This window comes from Hypomesus nipponensis, chromosome 16, assembly GCF_054491055.1.
Source record: "Hypomesus nipponensis isolate SF chromosome 16, ASM5449105v1, whole genome shotgun sequence".
Lineage (NCBI taxonomy): Eukaryota > Metazoa > Chordata > Actinopteri > Osmeriformes > Osmeridae > Hypomesus > Hypomesus nipponensis.
Genome location: NC_140376.1, coordinates 8,083,154 through 8,101,481, shown reverse-complemented (window position 1 = coordinate 8,101,481; position 18,328 = coordinate 8,083,154). Strand labels below are relative to the sequence as shown.

The 18,328-nt window shown below is 50.4% G+C and overlaps 1 protein-coding gene across 1 annotated transcript in view; it reads left to right on the top strand.

The window, feature by feature from the left end:
- The window catches only part of psmd1 (proteasome 26S subunit, non-ATPase 1), a 34,886-nt gene extending 20,920 nt beyond the window's left edge, over positions 1 to 13,966 (top strand). The window contains exons 17-25 of the mRNA XM_084675596.1: positions 446 to 560; positions 3,616 to 3,732; positions 5,064 to 5,166; positions 7,635 to 7,804; positions 8,735 to 8,827; positions 9,251 to 9,337; positions 11,302 to 11,505; positions 12,878 to 13,033; positions 13,720 to 13,966. Coding sequence (XP_084531722.1) covers positions 446 to 560; positions 3,616 to 3,732; positions 5,064 to 5,166; positions 7,635 to 7,804; positions 8,735 to 8,827; positions 9,251 to 9,337; positions 11,302 to 11,505; positions 12,878 to 13,024 — 1,036 coding nt within the window. The 3' untranslated portion in view covers positions 13,025 to 13,033; positions 13,720 to 13,966. The remainder of the gene's footprint in view (positions 1 to 445; positions 561 to 3,615; positions 3,733 to 5,063; positions 5,167 to 7,634; positions 7,805 to 8,734; positions 8,828 to 9,250; positions 9,338 to 11,301; positions 11,506 to 12,877; positions 13,034 to 13,719) is intronic.
- The last annotated feature ends 4,362 nt before the right edge of the window (positions 13,967 to 18,328 follow it).

The following is an 18,328-nucleotide window of genomic DNA, read 5'->3' as shown; positions in this document are numbered from 1 at the left end:
AACACGTTTTTGTTAACACCAAGTTTGGCCCTCCCTACAACCACAAGAGTATTGCCAGTGCACTGCCTTTAATCTGTTGAGTGACTGTCTGAATATTCCATGGTGTCTATGGCTTTAACTCTGAACTACCTTTCATCGTATAATTTCACAATTATCAGGGCTTCCCTTAAGTGGATCAATTAATATAAGAAAACCGGCCAAGTTGACAGAACCTCAGCCTCCTAAAGGATTGACCCCAGACAGGCATCCCACTAAACTCCTCCTTAATCCCCCCCCCCCCTGATAAGGATAAATGGTTATCGATTTGAACATGAACATAGTGACAAGAATAATCTGCACTCTAACGAGGCGCCTTGTCTCACTCATTCCCAGTGTGCTCAGTAGTTGCGCGGTACCGTTCATGGTCATCCATGCTTGTCTCTCTCCGGTTGTCTCTTCCGCCCAGGACCCCGGAGCAGTGCCCCAGTGTGGTGTCCCTCCTGTCGGAGAGCTACAACCCCCACGTGCGCTGTGGAGCTGCCATGGCCCTCGGCATCTGCTGTGCTGGTACTGGCAACAAGGTGAGATCATCCCTTTTGTTTAGCCATTGTTAATTCCCCCGTAACAAGGCTGAGTTATATAAACTCCTAACCGTCCTGCAGGGATCCAGCTGTCATTCACTTCATTTGAGGGTTCTCACTTTGGGAGGATATATAATGTCATTCTTGGATGTGTAGCTGGCCGATCAACTTAACAACTAGGTCAACTTGACAGCCGCTAGCCATTAATTGTACATTTCAACTCTTTTGCAAAACATGCCATGAGTTGGGACACCTTGATATTGTGAGCAAGAGTAGTGCATGGAGCTGTAGTTTGTTCACTTCAAAAGGTGAGCGCTGTGACACAGGCGGTGTGTTGGGGAGCCCTGTAGGATCTGAGGCACAGGCACTGCATCAGCACAAAGAGGCACAGGCACTACATCAGCACAGAAAGAAGCACAGGCACTGCATCAGCACAGAAAGAAGCACAGGCACTGCATCAGCACAGAAAGAAGCACAGGCACTGCATCAGCACAGAATGAGGCACAGCCAGGCTGGGGCCCGAAGGGGCTCTAAACACCCAGCTGGCTCCAGGAGGATCTAATATGGGCAGGGGGGATTCAACTATTGTTTACTTGGGAGCTCTGAAGCCAGCGTGACCCACGGTCGTCTATTTCAGTCTGCTGAATTTCCAGGTCCCCTGAATCCGGGCTGTATATATTTTTTTATGACAAATGACCCATTATCCGTTAATGTGGTGCGTCGACTAAAGGACGTGCACTATTTTGTGCATCCCAGAAAAACAACAATAACCTTTCCCCGCCGACCTGTTTTTGGGTCGTGCGAGGTTCTCATTGCATCTTGCAATGCAAACGTTCTGAGCCGGAGCAGTCGAAAGTGCTTATTCCTGTGTAATATTCTGCCGTCGTGGTCCATTTGGGGAAGGGAATGTGTTTGTCACTGAAGCAGCGATGACCTGTGCTGTGCACAGGGGTCTTTTTAAGAACCTGGGAAATGAAAAAAGCTCTAGATGAAGCTTACCTCAGACAAGCAGCAGCAGACCTCAAAACTGCCCCTGGTTGGCTAGCAACAACTGCTGTTTTTGCTAGCCCTTCCCTCCCCGTCTTCCTTCAGACCAATTGATTGCTCCGTGAATGAAGGGCCGTTCATGTCAATACAATCCAATACACGAAAAACTCAATTGTGTGGTGTCACATTGTTTTTTTATATGGCACCGTGAATATGGTGATGAGCAGGAACAACCTAACAAGATTCAGGTTTATTGTTTTGGTGGTCGAGTTGGCATGTCTTTTACCGAGGTGAACACACTGCGGCGAGACTGGTACAGCACGGTCTGGAAGAGATTAGAGGGAAAGCTCATCGCCAGACCCAAAAAGGCCTAACGATGCAGGCTGATCATTCTCAGGTGCGGCATAGTCCAAGCAAAGTCATGGTCCATTACAGCTGGGCCATGGATGAAGCCCAGAGAGAATGTTCTGGACTGGGCCTGGCTAGACATGGGACTTGTAAGAGGCTCCAGTGCTCTGACCACCAGTCAGTTTCTCAGTACAGGAGCCCCTGGCCTTCAGGGAAAGGACGGATGATGTTGTGTCTGGAGAATTGGGTCACCCATTACAAGAGACCACAAGCCCTTGCCATCATTTACACAGCACACCTGGGGGCTAGATTTTTCGAGTTATTTCTGCTCCCCATTTGCACTCGCAATGACAAAAAAAGAAAAGAAAGAACCCGCAGTTAGGTTGTGTTCTGAAAAGGTAGTCTAAACAGCCTATCAGTCAATGTGGACATTTTGTGACATTGTGAATATTCAAGTGCAAAGCAATTTGGGTCTACATTGACTGTGCATAATATGCTCACTCTAGATAATTGGACAGTGTGTCACGGTTGCACCTTTTGCACGAGCACATCAAACAGCCCGGTACTCTGAAAGAGTAGAAAAGGCTAGGAGGTGGCCATTGCCATTATTTTTTTTACCCTCAACATATTTTTACATGAATATTTCATGCAGCCATTTAATAAAATAAATAAAAATTCTGAACGTGAAAACAAAGTGAAACACAAGGTTGTCCGTTTACAGTAACGGTCTCCGCTGCATGCTCTGTGTCAGCGGCCGCTCCACATTGGACCCGACAGTAAATGCCCTCAATTAAACCCCACCTGCCGACCAATCAGGAAGGGGATGTGGTCTCCCCGCGTCTGTTCCGCGGATCGTTCCACACCCGGGGTGTTCTGCCGTGCTACACCGTGGCCACGGCAGGCCGAGCAGAAAACCTCAAGGTCCGGGGGTTTATTTTCTCTCCCGCTGCCGTCGCCGGGGTCGTTTGTTTCTCCACACGCCGCAGAGCGGATGGCTCCCTCCTGTGAGCCTGGCAGCGTGGAGTTAGCCGAGCTGCCGGGACAACAGGAGGAGGAAGACGTCTCCGCTGTGGAAAACCAGAGTTATTGATGAGGGGGAGATGGAAAGGAGGGGGGGGGGGGGGGGGGGGCGGCGAGGAGTACGGAGGAAGAATTTGGTCATTCACAGGAAAACATTTTTTGTGTTTTTTTTCTTCTGTGTTTTAAGTACACAGACGTACTGTTTGCATCTGATAAATGTCATTGTCGTTCATCATTGTCATTAGTACGCTCTGAAAAAGGTTGCCTCTCTTAGCCAACCTTCCCCTCACTTCAACAGACGGCGAAATACCAGTGTCAAGCATCTTGGCTACCCCGTTCTGCAATACCAGGTCTTAAGTCTCAGGACCTGGTAAAGCTCTGGTCCAAACATTGCCGCCGGAGACCCTCTTAGCAGGCTGGAGGTCCTCTGTTTATCCTCCACAGCCCTCTTCACCTTTAAGAGGCTGAGGCTTTAGCTCTCACGGGCGCAATGGCTTAAAGGGCCCATCTAAAGCAAATGATACTTAGTCCACCCATCTTCCTCCCGTGTGGCAACTCGGCATTGTAGTCATGAACCAAGAATGACATTGGGTTTGCTGCTATTTTTATGGTTTTGGGCGAGGTAAGAGCCTGTGTTGGCGTTTGGTCGCCATTTTGTTTCTGTCCTTACCTTGCTGTTGTGCGTTTCCCTCTCCTACAGGAGGCCATCAACCTGCTGGAGCCCATGACCAACGACCCGGTGAACTACGTGAGGCAGGGCGCCCTCATCGCCTCCGCCCTCATCATGATCCAGCAGACCGAAGTGACCTGCCCCAAGGTGAGGAGGACATCTCAAGTGAATGGCAACTTGGGGGGGGGAATCAATTTCCTGGATGTGATTTTATAAGGTGTAAAGAGAAATGTACATCTCCCAACCATTAGTCTTATTTGAACTTTTCCCCCAGCTAATCTTCCAAGCCGTTAAGCTGCCATTATGTTACGGGTATCAGTCCAGTGTTGACATGCTCACTGACTTCTGCTGCACTGCCCCTCCCTCTTAGTGCCGCTGCCTTTCAGCTCAGGGTGGTATTGGTGTGTGCGAATGTAGAAAAGGGAACTTTTTTTCCACACTGCAAGGCAGCAGGCGTCACCTTGCGCTTGTGTTTACCCAAACTGTAAACCCCAACCGTTTTAACTCCCAGCTCTGGATTTTTTTGGTTCGGCCTCTATGGATGAAAGTCGCGTGGTTGGCGAAATAATGGCCGGGTGGGATATCTGCAGGGTGTTTATGCCCACTCAGCTGTAATGACTGCCTCCCACCTAGAACAAGGTATACGCACCTATGTAAACAAACAAGACTTGCTTTTTTTTTCCCCCCGTACACGCGTGGCCTTTATGGTTGTTATTATCTTCCAAGACTTGTTTCATGTTTGAAGTGGAGATATCATGAATTGCGGCAGGCTTGTTTTTAAATGTGAAACCAGGCGGAAGTTTTGAAGGGGCTCTTTTGAACACGAGGACATTCGGCGCAGTTGCGTTTTAAATCGGTTTCCCCCCTAACCTGGGAACGTGCCTGGTCTCTCTCACAGGCGGGAGAACTCACCCACTCAGGGTAGCGTTCGACTTTGATGATTTCACCATGCATATTACCAGTATTTCTCATCGTGTAGCTAGTTATAAGGGCCCTTAGGCATAGCCTCAGTAGTTCACCTCCTTCCAGCGAGTTGGCAGACTGTGGCGTCTGTGTGAAAGTGGGTAGGGGAAAAACATAAAAGGAAGTCTGGAAAAGAGACTCTGAATTAGCCTTCACCTTGCCCTTAAGTGGCTCTCGTAAAGATGTTTCATCCTGCTCTTAATGGCATGAGGGGGATCTGGGACTCGTATGCCCTAATGTCAGTCCCAGTGCCTTCAACTGCTCTGGCGTGCCAAGCCCTTCTAATTAGACACAGCGTCAGGTTGGACGAAAGGTTGCCCAGATAGGGAAACGACGCAGCAATGAAAAGGAACCGACTGTCGAACCACGGATCAGACCAATTCCCGGATGCTTTGATTCTGTTGTTCGGCCCCCTCGCGCAACGTCGTTCTGTCCGCCGCGCGGGGCGGGCTGTTTCCGGTGTGCTTGCCGGGTCTGACGTAGCCTGTGTTGCCTTTGCCCCTTCCGCTCCGCAGGTGAACCAGTTCCGGCAGCTCTACTCCAAGGTCATCAACGATAAGCACGACGACGTCATGGCCAAGTTCGGTGCCATCCTGGCCCAGGGCATCCTCGACGCAGGTCAGTGTCAATCGACTAGAGGTCGATTAGCGTCCACGGTGCTTGTCCCTTGATTGTTTTGGACTTTATTCGCTCGCGCTTTTTCTCTGTTTCTCTTTGTCTCCCTCTCTCTCTGTTTCTCTTGCTCTCACTCACTCACTCACACTCTCTCTCACACACACACACACACACACAGAGACACACGCGTGCTCGCTAACCCAAAGCTGACCACCCATGTGTTGCGTTTCTTCTCACTGGAAGCGATCATGCTAAGGTGCATTAGCGCCTGGCATGCCCTGCTCCCAGCCCAGCCACATGGCTCTGTCCCCTCTCCTGTGATTACTGTTTGTGCGAGCGCCTCGTGCCAGTCCGCGTGTGTTGCCTACAAGCATGTGTGTTTGTGTGTGTGTGAGGTCCCGGGGAGCTGCATTTCATCACAGCAAGAGCTTGACAGATATACTCACACACACACACACACACACACAGATACACAGATGTGTATATGCATACCCCGAGCGCATGCAAGTGCAGGAACAAATTCTACAAAGTTAACATTGAAGCGTGGGTATTGCATAGAGCAGGGGTTCCCAATCCTGGTCCTCGGGGCTCCCTGCCCTGCATGTTTTAGGTGTTTCCCTGCTCCAACACACCTGATTCCAATGAAATGGGTCGTTATCTAGTTATGCAGAAACCTGCTAACGACCATTCATTTGAATCAGGTGTGTTGGAACAAGGAAACATCTAAAACATGCAGGGCAGGGAGGCCCGAGGACCAGGATTGGGAACCCCTGGCCTAGAGAGACACCAGAAGGTTCCCTCTGCGCGTGACCAACCCAAGCCAGTGCCATGCTCCACCTAAACACCAAGACGGCGTTTTCATTCACCTGTGGCTCTGTACACGTGCAGTTCATTGCAACACTTGCCCTCGCCCACCCCAGCCGACCCTCAGAATGGGACCCCCACCTCCACATTCGTTCCCCTTGAATTTGAAAGCCCAGTGCTACGAGAGGAGAAACGTGAAGCTCACAGTTTCATCAGAAAGCGTGAAGAGTGCGGGTTAGCGCGGTCTTATTAGTGTGTTGTCGCCAGTGGGCTGGTATTTTGGGTGGGTAATTGTATTAGATGTGACAGGCGGAAGCCATTAGCTCTCCATTTCATGATCTCTGGGGCTCATTACTCAGGATTTGGACCCACGGAGCTGGTCCCTCTCACCCCCCTCCCCACGCCTGCTCTCTCTCCAGTCCCTTCACGCTCATTTATTCATGTGTTGCAGGAACCAGCCTCGAGTCTCATTTGGGGCATATTCGAAACTGTTTATCCGACGACAGTACCCAAGTTAGATCTTTTCTCTGAATATTACGGTTGTACAGGTATCTCTGATGTATACTGTACGGTCGTCGCCGGGGGATTTCACGCCGCCGACACAAAGGTTTTGTCACTCGACACTCGCAGTGTGTGTTTTGAAGAGAGGAAATTGGACCGGCAAATCGAGAGCCGACCGAAACGGATCGGGGGGGGGGGGGGTTCTTTCCCTCGGCAAGGAGCTTGCTGCTCTTGCTGAGGTTTTTTAAAGAGCGCCATGTGCTCGCACTGCTGTGGCACGGCGGGGAGAATGTGACTCACCCTGGCGACCAGTGAATCCGTCGGTTTCGGGACATTGAGCGGCAGTTCGAGCTGTCGAAATAAAGACGTCAAACGGTCCAGTCGTCGCTCGAATGACCTCCGGAGTATATATGAGCTGGGCGCAGACGTGGTGGGAGCTCGTGATTTAACCTCCATTGTCTCTGTGACTTTCCTAAATGGGTTACTCCCTAGTTACTGGGTTTGAAGCTTCTTTTTGTTTCTGTAGCCATCACCTTGGCCTGAGACGCTGGCCTGATTTCATCCCACCCTCTTAGACACCACTCCTCTCTTCTTTCCTCCTCAACCTCCCCTCCCAACGCAAGGGATGGCTTTTGTTCTGGCTCTCAACCCTAACCCCTCTCATCCTCTCTTTCTCTCACACGCGCGCTCACACACACAGTAGGGAAGGGCTTTATTCTCACACAAGCTTTCTGCCAGAACATTGTTTCAATGACTTATTTTTGGCCTCTAATCTTGTTAAGATAAAAGGTCATAAATGAGCGACTAATGGAAAACTGAACCCAGGTCCTTGGCCGGGGATTAAGAGAAATCACTGATTTATTCACACAGATGACCTTTTCTGGGAGGACAGTTGTGAAGGCCCGGTCATGGTCACTGGACTCATTTACTCTCATCTTTGGCACTTTCTCTGATATTAGCACGACAGGTTATATAACTGTTCATCTGGTTCTGGCTAGCGCAGGCATTGGAACACAAGTTTATAGGTTTGGAAAGTTGGCGTGATACAATCATTGTTTTTTTTGTTTTTTTTTTGGATTACATATGTTTTTGTGTATACCATTTTGAAAGAGGGATCCCAAGTTCAGGGCCCAGACAGATGACCTTCCGTTTCCTGACCCATCTAGGTGGCCGAAACGTGACCATCTCCCTGCAGTCCCGGACAGGCCACACCCACATGCCGTCTGTGGTGGGCCTGCTGGTCTTCACCCAGTTCTGGTTCTGGTTCCCCCTCTCCCACTTCCTGTCCCTGGCGTTCACCCCCACCGCCATCATCGGACTCAACAAAGACCTCAAGGTACGGCTCTCGTTTTCTTCCACGCGCCTCCAAAACGGCTGCTTCCCTCTAACCTTCCTGTGTGTGTATGAGAGAGAGAGAGCGAGGCGGCATACTGTGAATTCTATCCACTGACGGGATTTGGTCCCATTGGCCCTGGCACCTCCCGACACGTAGCCTGATACCCAGGGATCAAAGAGACACTCTGCCGGCCTTAGCCTGACATGAGAGGGAGTTAACGTCCCGTGTTTTCGAAATGAAAAGCACCTGACACCCGGCGAGGTGTGTGCGGCGTTACACCCCATATTAGTCGCTCGCGCCGCCTGTGTTGGACCCCCCCCCTCCTGATCCGAGGCCAGCCCAGCTCAGGGAAGAGCCATGGCCGGCAGACCCAGACCGGGAGGAGGAAGAGGGAAGTGGGGGACCGACTCTGAGCTTAACTGTGGAATGAACCCCCACCTCTCCACCAGCATCCCCCTCCCAGCCCATTGTGACACGGGCTCTTCCATCAGGCGTCACCTGTTCCAGCCCCAACAGCTGGCAATGTGGACGGGCTTTGCGTTGCTGCCACGCACGCCGCTGGTGTCCTTTACCCAGTAGCTCTTGCAATGCCTGGCATCGTAGCCGTGCCAGTCTTTTCATCAGGGCTGGCCAGCGACCCGGTGCGGAGGCCGGAGAGTGGCCTTGAACGTTGCGCCTCCCTCATGTTGTTCCTCAAGTTATGACACGGTCGCAAAGTCTCAGGCACTTAAGGAGCAAGAGTTTCAGAAAATGTTTCCCCAAATCATTGATTTCCCAAGCCTTTCTGATAGTGTTGCTTGCTCGGACTCGAGTCGTTAAGATGGATCGTTCCTGTCAAATGCATGAGGGCCGATGGGTGACTGTCGGGGGGGTTTGACTTGACAGAATGTTGCATTAGGTTTGACAGTCTCTCCGTGTCGTCCCGTCCAGATGCCTAAGGTCCAGTATCGCTCCAACTGCAAGCCCTCCACCTTCGCCTACCCACCTGCCCTGGAAGTGCCCAAGGAGAAAGAGAAGGAGAAGGTGAGTCCATGCCAGAATATGATGTCACCCAAGCCAGTCACCAAAATCACTTTAGTTCATTTTAGTATTCTTTTTTTGTGCGGGGGGGGGCGTTATCCACAGAACTCCCGTTTTGGACAGGCAGTTTCAGAGCGGTTTGGTTATTGTGGCCGTTTTGAACGACGCATCATGTTAGCAGCCAGGCAATGCGCGTGTTGTGTCTCCGCCGTTCAAGTCTTCTCATTGCCCCAACCGAGACGCTCCTTAATAAGATCATCAAAACGCAGGCAGTGGTTATTATGTGGATGACTCGTCTCATGCATTTTAAGGGGTCCTGTGCCGACGGGTGTTTCTTTTTACTATTACACATCTCAATATCTCTTCATTCACGACTCTGTCCAATCTCTTCCCCCCATTCCCTATCTCTCTTATTCGCTGTGCCAGGTGTCTACTGCCGTTCTCTCCATTACTGCCAAGGCCAAGAAGAAGGAGAAGGAGAAGAAAGAGAAGGAGGAGGAAAAGATGGAAGTGGTGAGTTGTGCACGTCAGCCATAGCCTGCCTTCAGTCTGCCTGTTGGCAGGACAAACGTCATTGTGAACGGACCTCTTCATTTGACTGCTCTCCTTTTTGTGTTTGAAACCTCAGATGAGATGTTTTTAGTTTCAATGGCCTAGTGCGTTCTTGAAGCCCCCTTGCAGAGAGCACTCCGTAGAGGGTCAGGGCCAGCAGTGATGCGTTAATGGTTCAGACCCAGGCAGGCATTGAGAGGCCTCAAGACCAACCTAGATCCAAGGTGCCTTAAAGAAAGTTGGCCTTAAGGTGTGGCCGTAAAGGTTCACTAGAGAAGTTGCTTAAATAGTCACAGTACCTCAGAAAAGTACAAATGTAATTCATTTTATATACTGTCCATTTAAAAGGATTGTTCATGGATTTTTATTTGACTATATAATTGTTCTACCATATTGTGCCTTGGGCTCAAGTTGGATTTGTTATGCAAGAGTGATGTCTTCTGGAGTGAGAGCTAGCGTTCACTTTTAAAAGGCCTTTCAGCCCCCCTCGTGGAAGAGTCCCACAGCCCTCTCAACTGATGGGACCAACCCAGCCATGACACACACACACACACACACAAAGCTCTGTCAGCCCAGAAAGCCAGTCCAGCGTTGGGTGGGGGTGTCCAGGCCAGGCCGTGACCACCCTGTCAGATGAGGTCCCCCCTGCTAGATCTCAAGTCTCCGTGGAGCGCTGCTCCAGAGATCTCACCCAGCCCCGGTGGGGCGATCAGCCCGACCAGACTGATCAGAGGGGCAGGACCAGACTGATCAGAGGGGCGGGACCAGACTGATCAGACTGGGATTAGACTGATCTTTTGACTGGCTGTTAAAAGCCCTCCCCCCTTTTCTTTTTCTTCCTTCCACGACACTCGCACGTGTCCCCCCTAGTTCTAAGGCAGAGAGCCAGGTTTGTTTTTCCCTCGCAAGCGGAATGTTCTCCGCCGCGCGAGTTGCCACGGTCGTCCAGGGCTACTGGGTCAGTCTCTCCAGTTGTGATGTGTTCACACGGTCGGGGCTGGATCTCGAGGCACAGCGAGAAGACCGAGGTCGTTGGGGGTTCATTTGGTTTAAACTGCGCCCGTCATCGGCCCAACGGGTCCTCACTCCCATCTAATATCGATCACGGGGAATGGTCACCAGCCTGGCAAAACAATAAGTCTTCTGGCTCGAGGTAAGCAAATCACTTTGGCTCCGGGGGAGGGGGGGGGAGTAGACGGCCCCTTGTCTAAACTTGAGACGGGTGTTTTGAATCGACCTCCATTCAACAAGCCCAGTATCGCACACACCACAAAGCCAAGGATGGTGATTGTGATCATGTGTTATCTGGAGCCTAATTGTTGTTTATAGTATGGAGGCTAGACTAAACCATGGGACTAATCAGTATGTGAGCTCACACGATTAGGATGGTTGATCCCATCAGGCTCGATGTCCACCATAGTAACCATCTCACCAAACACACACGCAGCGAGAGTAAACATCCTCCTGCTTTTGCCCAATGCCGTGTAGCCTTTGCTCTCGACCCCGAAATGAAAAGCTGAGAAGAAGAATGCGAGTGTCGGTCGGGGACCAAATAAACAGGCCAGAGGACTTGATGGAGGTTGTAAACAAAACCGTTTATTTTGGGCGCCTCCCCCTTTCCTCCTCCTAGCTTTTCTATCGAGTTCACTCCCACGTGTCCGACAGGCCTGGAGGAGGTTGCAGCGTTTGAATGTCTGACCAGTGAGCTTTGGTTAAATCGACCCGACGCCAAGCAGAGATATGTAGCCTTGTACTTCGGCCGTTATGGGATTAGACATCCAGCTAGACTTCTCGTTTTTGGGCGACACCTCAAAACGCAGTATAGCCACAGAAAAAAAACTCCCTTTGGAGCCGATCCCCAATCTGACTCAACTTCTGTAGAGTCGGACCGTTTCACCCAGCTCGCCCCCTCTTGAATATCTCAGGAAGTCCAGGAGGCGGAGAAGGAGAAGGAGAAGAAAGAAGAGGAGAAAGAGAAGGAGAAGGAGAAGGAGAAAGAGAAGGAGAAGGAAAGGAAGAAGGAGCCTGAGCCTAACTTCCAGCTGCTGGAGAACCCTGCCAGGGTGATGCCCGCGCAGCTCAAAGTCCTCAACATGCCCGAGACCTGCCGCTACCAGCCCTTCAAACCGGTACGTTTTGATATGTGTGTGTGTGTGTGTGTGTGTGTATGTGAGGAAATAAGGGTCTCTGATGTGTGTTTATGGGCCACGGCAATGAAGCCGTCTTTGTCAGCCGTCTTTTTCCACCTCTCCCCCGATCTTAATCTTTCCTGCCGAGAATCTGACCTCAGGGCGTTGATCTTGGCTTCCCGTGTCAGATCTTGCACACGACCCTCATTGACTTAGTGACCAATAAAAAAACCCTGGCCCCGCTACAGTAGACGTTGACCGTTTTCCACCATAAACACGAGACAAGCGGGTATTCACCCACACACTTAGCACTATCGCACTCCCACAAGGTGGAGGGTTTCTGCTGCTAATGTGGGCCCATTAGAGGGGAGGGGGGGGGGGGGGTCTTTTGTGACACGGGTCATCTCAGGCATGTTTTTTCCTTACAAGGCCGTATTCATTTGCACTCCATGGTAAAGGGCGTTTTTGGTCATATAATGAAATGCAATTTCATGACTTGGACAAATCTCTGGTGTTAAGCTGTCATGATCTTTACCTCATAGCTGGGTTTGAGTTTATGCGAACACCTATGGTCAACAAAACCACAATCTTTTTTTTCTTTTTTTAAGGCCCGAACAGAAGTGTTACTTTTACTTGTAAATCATTGAAAGGGGTTCCTTTCAATGATTTGGTTTCCAATGGCTGGGTTTCCCCAGATTTGTTAAGAAGCTCTTACACTAAGAGCTTCTCAGGAGCGTTCTAAGAACGCTCTAGAACAGGGGTTCCCAATCCTGGTCCTTGGGCCTCCCTGCCTTGCATGTTTCCTAGTTCCAACACACCTGATTCAAATGAATGGTCGTTAGCAGGTTTCTGCATAACTAGATAACAACCCATTCATTGGAATCAGGTGTGTTGGAGCAGGGAAACATCTAAAACATGCAGGGCAGGGAGCCCCGAGGACCAGGATTGGGAACCCCAGCTCTAAAACGCTCCTAAGAAGCTCTTAACGCTAAGAGCTTCTTAATGAATCTGGAAAACCCTGCCAATATAATTCTCTATCCCTGTATGCATTCATGTTGGTTAGTTTGTGGCGGGGTCATTTTTATCGTTTATTCCCACTTGACCCCACCCCCCTCCCACATTTGCCTCATTGCAAATCAAGCATATATAAGCCTGGCATGATCCTCACCGCCAGGTCCTCCTACCGTCACGTGAGCACACCTGTCCCAAGCTGAGTGCGGCTAACGTTTAAACAGTCCCACAGTTTGCCGAGGGGCGCAGGCGGGACCTTGACTATTACAAGGTCCCGCCTTCACAAGAGCAGTGTGTGGCCCTATTGGCCGAGACTAGCCGGTGCGCTCAACCCAATTGGCTTGTGTCTCCGCCACTCCAGCTGCACACGGGCGGCATCATCATCATGAGGGACACCAGCGAGGAGGACGAGGAGCTGGTGGAGCCCGTCTCGGCCCACGGGCCCAAGATCGAGGAGGAGGAGCAGGAGCCGGAGGCCCCGGAGCCCTTCGAGTACGTCGACGAGTAGACGGCCGAGGTGGGTGGCCCGCGCACGCCACACACACCCTCATCACACACACACACCCTCATCCCCACAACCCCCCTGATCAACCCCGGTGTCCTTATTTCCTGGCTTTGCCGTGCAGCCATAAGGTACCTATGCAGGAACTGTTTACTTATCTGTCTCAGTCATGATGATGCTGATCTCAGGTAGTAGGGGTGGATAGACCAGACATGCCAGGTTCTCAGACATAATCTGGCTCCCACACCTCAGTGCCTACTGAATGTCAACCAAAACGGCTTTCTCCGAACATCCAACAATATCCAGGGTCTTCGACCCCGACGTGCTGGAAAGCCGATGCCAAATAACAGGCCGGAGGGCAGAACAGTTGGATGTCTTTGTCCTGTCTGGCCAGTGGGAGGGGTTCCAGTTCTGTTTGTCTTGGACAGGCTGCCCTCGCCTCCCATAGAGGGGTTCACTGTATGTGTGAGGGAAAAGATGAGGTGCTAACCACCAAATTAGGGGATGTTTAGACAAACGGGCCTTGCCTTAAGGGGGGGGTGGTGGAGGGCTGCAGCTCTACCAGAAGAAAAATCTGTTATGAGCGTCAGAGTTTTTCAGTCGCGTTTCAAATTCAGAGCTGCCTTTTTTTTGTGTGCGCGTCAAGTTCTCGACTGTTTCAATTCATTCGGTCTGCTTCTGTGTCCTCTCGTGCTCCACAGGTGGCGTCCCAAGGCTCCTGAGTCGGAATCTTCGCATCCCAGCATGCACCTCTTTCTCCCCCCACCCCCTCCCTCACTTACAATCCCGACCCCCCCCCCCCCCCCCTCACCTCCTCTCCTCCCCACATCCCTCTTTTACATGTTCCTTCCCTGGCCTGGCCCCTCTGTCAGACAGGGAATGTTTTACATTCTCTCTTGTTAAACGGTATCATTTTCTGTCAGTACAATAAAAAAGAGATATATTGGAGGACCGAATCATGTGTGTTTATTTGACTTCCCATATGCGCCGCGTGTACACAGAGTAATCCCTCCTTAATCCTACGCGTTTACATTCAGTCAGCACTGTTCTCTCAGAGCAGCTGTTCTGCAGTCAGCCCACCAGCTCTGCCTAACTCGGAACAGGACTTGCCGTACAAGACCCTGTTGCAAGGTTGGTGAGCTTCTCCTCTCCTCAGGACCTTGATGAAGTGTCGCTGTCTGAAACAGTGCCTCTTCATGAACGGACACCGGCTCAAGGTGAAGGACAGCCTTTCAATCAGCGTCAGATCAACAGAGTACACTACACACACACACACGTATGCACTACAGAGTTTGACACGGGACGTGTGTAGAAATCCTCACACGGATACAGTTTATCTGAGCCTCGAGTCACCTTGGGGTTAACGGGAACATCTCGGATACTGTGTGTAACCGATGAACGCACGTCGGTATGGCGGTGAAGAGGGCGGTCATGTGAATGTGGGTGAATGTAGCATTGGACACATGGGCTCATGGTGGTGGGGATTTGACTGTTTTCTGTGGAGCTTGTAGATATACCACTATGGTTGCGTTTGATATTTGACTTTAGCAGTTTAAGACCGCCAGTCATTAGTGCCAGTCATTAATGAAGTCTCTGCTGTTAAGATGTTCCCTCATATCCATTGAGACAGAAATTTGGCTAACTTGAATTTGACGCAAAATGTAGCTGAATTAAGTGACATGCAAAATGTATAAGAATATTCAAAACAATCGGATAAAGGATTGTTCCTAAGTAGCAATTGTTCTGTTTAGCTTGTATTTTTGATGGATAGAATAAGAATAATGTATCATCCCAAATCCTTTAGGCTCACTTCAGGCCTCATTGGGATGCCTTTTATTTATTTTCAATCCTCTTCCAAATGCAACTGTTTCAATTGACTTTAATGTAATAATACTTTAAAGGAGTATTTTTGTTCTTTTATCGTTATAGGAACCAGCTGTTTCTGCCATTGTGTGCATTTGCTCCAGAACCAGTAAGTTTTTGCAGACAACACTGTCTTATGGAAGTATGTGAACCTGATGCAATCTCATTTGGAAGTAGGCTGCTGGATTTATTTCAAAGGCACCCTCCAAGGAATTTACTCAGTGGATTTCCTATTCAATCCAAGTTATCTGCACTGGTGCCAGTGTGTGAATGAGTTGATCAATGAGAGATGTCTGGGTCAGAACTGTTGTAGGAAAGAACTTGACTCTTTCCTCTAGCTTAAGATATAATCATACTTTTGAAAAATGCGTGTTTATATGGAAAGGACTCTCAGAAATAACAATATGCGGTAAAGACAATTGTTTTCTGCATAATATTTTGTGTAATGGGGCTCTTGAGACACAAGCGTTTTCTGCAACCAGTAAAACATCAGCCATAAATGTCAAACTCCTGTGCTGCTACTTTAATTACTGCTAAGAGAGATTTTGTTGCGCTCCATTTCCACTAGTAAAGTCACATGACTGACCACTTTTTGCCCAACTTCATTGACCCATCCACTACTCACACATAAGCATGCTGCAGTCATAACAACCTTTTTTTTTTCTGAAAGTGACTGATTCACTGGCTAGTCGATTGCTGTTGGACGTGGTATGGCGTTGAGGGTAGACGTGCAACAAATATATACTTAAATGAACCTGGTCAAACTCTTTACGTTTATTCAGGTTAGTTCGGTAGGTTAAATATAGACTCATGGGGTCATGAAGGCCAATGTGTCTGGGGTTGAGGGGTGGACGGTGCATCACACATGCCTAAAGACGCCCTGCTTTCCTTAAACCGAGGAAACATTTAGTCACAGTGCAGACCTCCCTTTCTCCCGCCCCGTTTTCCGAAGATGAGACCGACCGCCTGGGCCTTCACTTCCCGTATGCTGCAGCGATGCGGGTGGGACGCCTCGAATTGTCAAAAGGGTGGAGAAAAAAACGTTCTCTATTCCTGGAAGGAACTCGTAAATCAGACGAGTTCTTTCTTCGGATCAGACTTTCATCTTTCGGTGTTGGTCTTCTCTTTGTCCTTGGTGACCTAGCCACCATGTATCATTAGCACAGTGGACCAACAAGGTCAAGTTTGAGGAGCTTTCGATACCCTTCAAGACAAGTAATCTACTTCTTCAGGCCTTTGTCAACGGTAATAACTTCAGTCTGTTGGGATCTGAGGCTGTTTTGCGTTTGTGCGCGATAGTTTGCGTGAATTCGATGGTCCATCTCATGTCTCTTCTGGGCTGTAATCCACATCACCATACAAGGCAACACTATCCCACGGTTGGGTCGTCGGGCCAGGGCAAACCGTGAACCCCGGGGGAGTAATTGCAAGCAGGCGATAGACCGGCGCCTCCAAAGTCTGTCAGCGAACTGACGGACCAACCAGAGGGGGAGGGACGACGAGGTGGTGTGGGATGGAGGAAGGGCGCCGCGCATACCTTTTTGGCTTTCTGGCCCATGTAGTCACCGTCTGTCGAAACAGTGATGAGTAAGCGTCGATGACAGGGTCGGCTGGTCAACGGCACCCTCGTGTTGTTTAGGTAAACAAGCGGACCCACCAGATGGGCAGTGACCTCCAGAGTTTTCATGGGAAGGGGGGAGGGAGGGGAGGAAGCTGGAGCCTTCGATGTGGGTGGCTATCTACTTAAATGCAGGGTCGAGGCCCCAAAGAGTGTCTGCTTGACTTCACAGACCATCGAGTGACACGCAGTCGGTGCGTGCTGTTCGGACAGGACAAGACTGTTTGGACTCGCCTTGCGGAGATTCCAGATTTAACAGCCCTAGGAGAGACGCTGTGGATTTTGGCCGAGGTCAACCTGACTGGTTCCTCCTAAATTTCCCCGTACCTCTGAGAACCGGTGGGACAGAATGACCCTGGCACTAGAGATTTTGTTTTAGGGGAATATGAAAAGATTGGAGTTCAGACTGTGAAGTAATGGATGACAAATACCAGGCATTCTGGCAGAGAAGATTGGTTTCACCAAAGATCTTCGCCCAAAGGCTGGTTACACCGTACGCCTCACATTTATACTCTTTCCTAATTTTTACAACAAACTGAGAGAGAGAAAAAAGCTAATACTCATGCTTTCCATCTTTGCCCTCTTACAGTCCTTTTAAGACATCCATTTTATGAACACTGCTTTGGCGCTGGAAGATGGACATCATGTTTGTCTGCACAGGCAAGAAATATGTCTCTACGTTAAAGAGAAATACTCTAAGGGCGACATGACACACAAGCTTGCAGTACAAGTGCCTGTTCACACGCAAGGTAGCTTTCCTTTGTTTACACAAGGGGGCTTACGTCTGATTCCAGTCACCCCTTCAACGGGAGCACGGCTGCTGCTTTTCCAGGTGGTCAGGCTCTGTTCAGTAAGACCCGACCCTCATCTTCCTGTACTTCCACTAACACAGGACCGAATACCTTGACCTCTTACTTCTGTGGACCTTCCAGTTGGGCTGGGTTTCAGCTGTTCGAATGGCACACCCATCCCACCCATGCTGAGCGTCAGCCCGGGGAGCTTGTCTGGAGGAACCGGCTGGGGGGGTTCGTGGGGAGGGTGGTGCTACCACTACCGTGGGTTATCTTCGAGTCAAGCTCCGCCCCTCTGGGCTGACGAGGCAGCACAAGCGTTCCCAGTCCGTCAGTTACCACATGCGCTGTGTGTTTACCCAGCCTCGCCATGCCTCTATGACCACAATTTGGAGGCTGTTGGCAGAGGACTTGTCCTTAGGGCTCCGATAAGACAACCCGTGTCAAAACATTGTCTGGGGAGTTCTGTAATCCCCTCCTCCTCCCCCCAGGTTCACCCCCATGGCAAGACGAGTGACAAAACTGACAAGGAGGCCCTGCTTCACTACCACTACACATGTCATTGTCCTTAGTTACGCCTTCCATCTCCTGTTAGCTCTATGCTTCATCTTTGGGATGTAGGGTTGGGGATTTCTCTTGGCCTCTGCGCCACATCTGTAAGTAGGAACTAGCTAGTTGGTTCCAGGGGAAGGGATGCCATTGGCCAGACTCTCAAGCTTTTTAACCCCCCTCCAGTCTGGGTTCTCCTGGCCTTGGCAGACGGGGGGATGTCCTGGGACTCTGAACAGCTGGAGGCCAGACCCGGTGCTGGTGGAGCCGGGCTCGTTCTTTCCCGAGCCGGGCCGTCCCGCTGGAAAGGCTTGACCGCTGGCTGCCCACCGGGGTGTGTAGGGCAGGCCTCCAGGGAACCCCGCGTTCATAAAGAAACCAGGGAGGGGGTGAGGGAGGCCGTCTCATTCTGGGAAGCTGGTCTGGAGAAATAATCTAAACAGCAGAGCCGGAGTGGGATGTAGCGAGTGAGAGGAGGAAGAGGTGGGG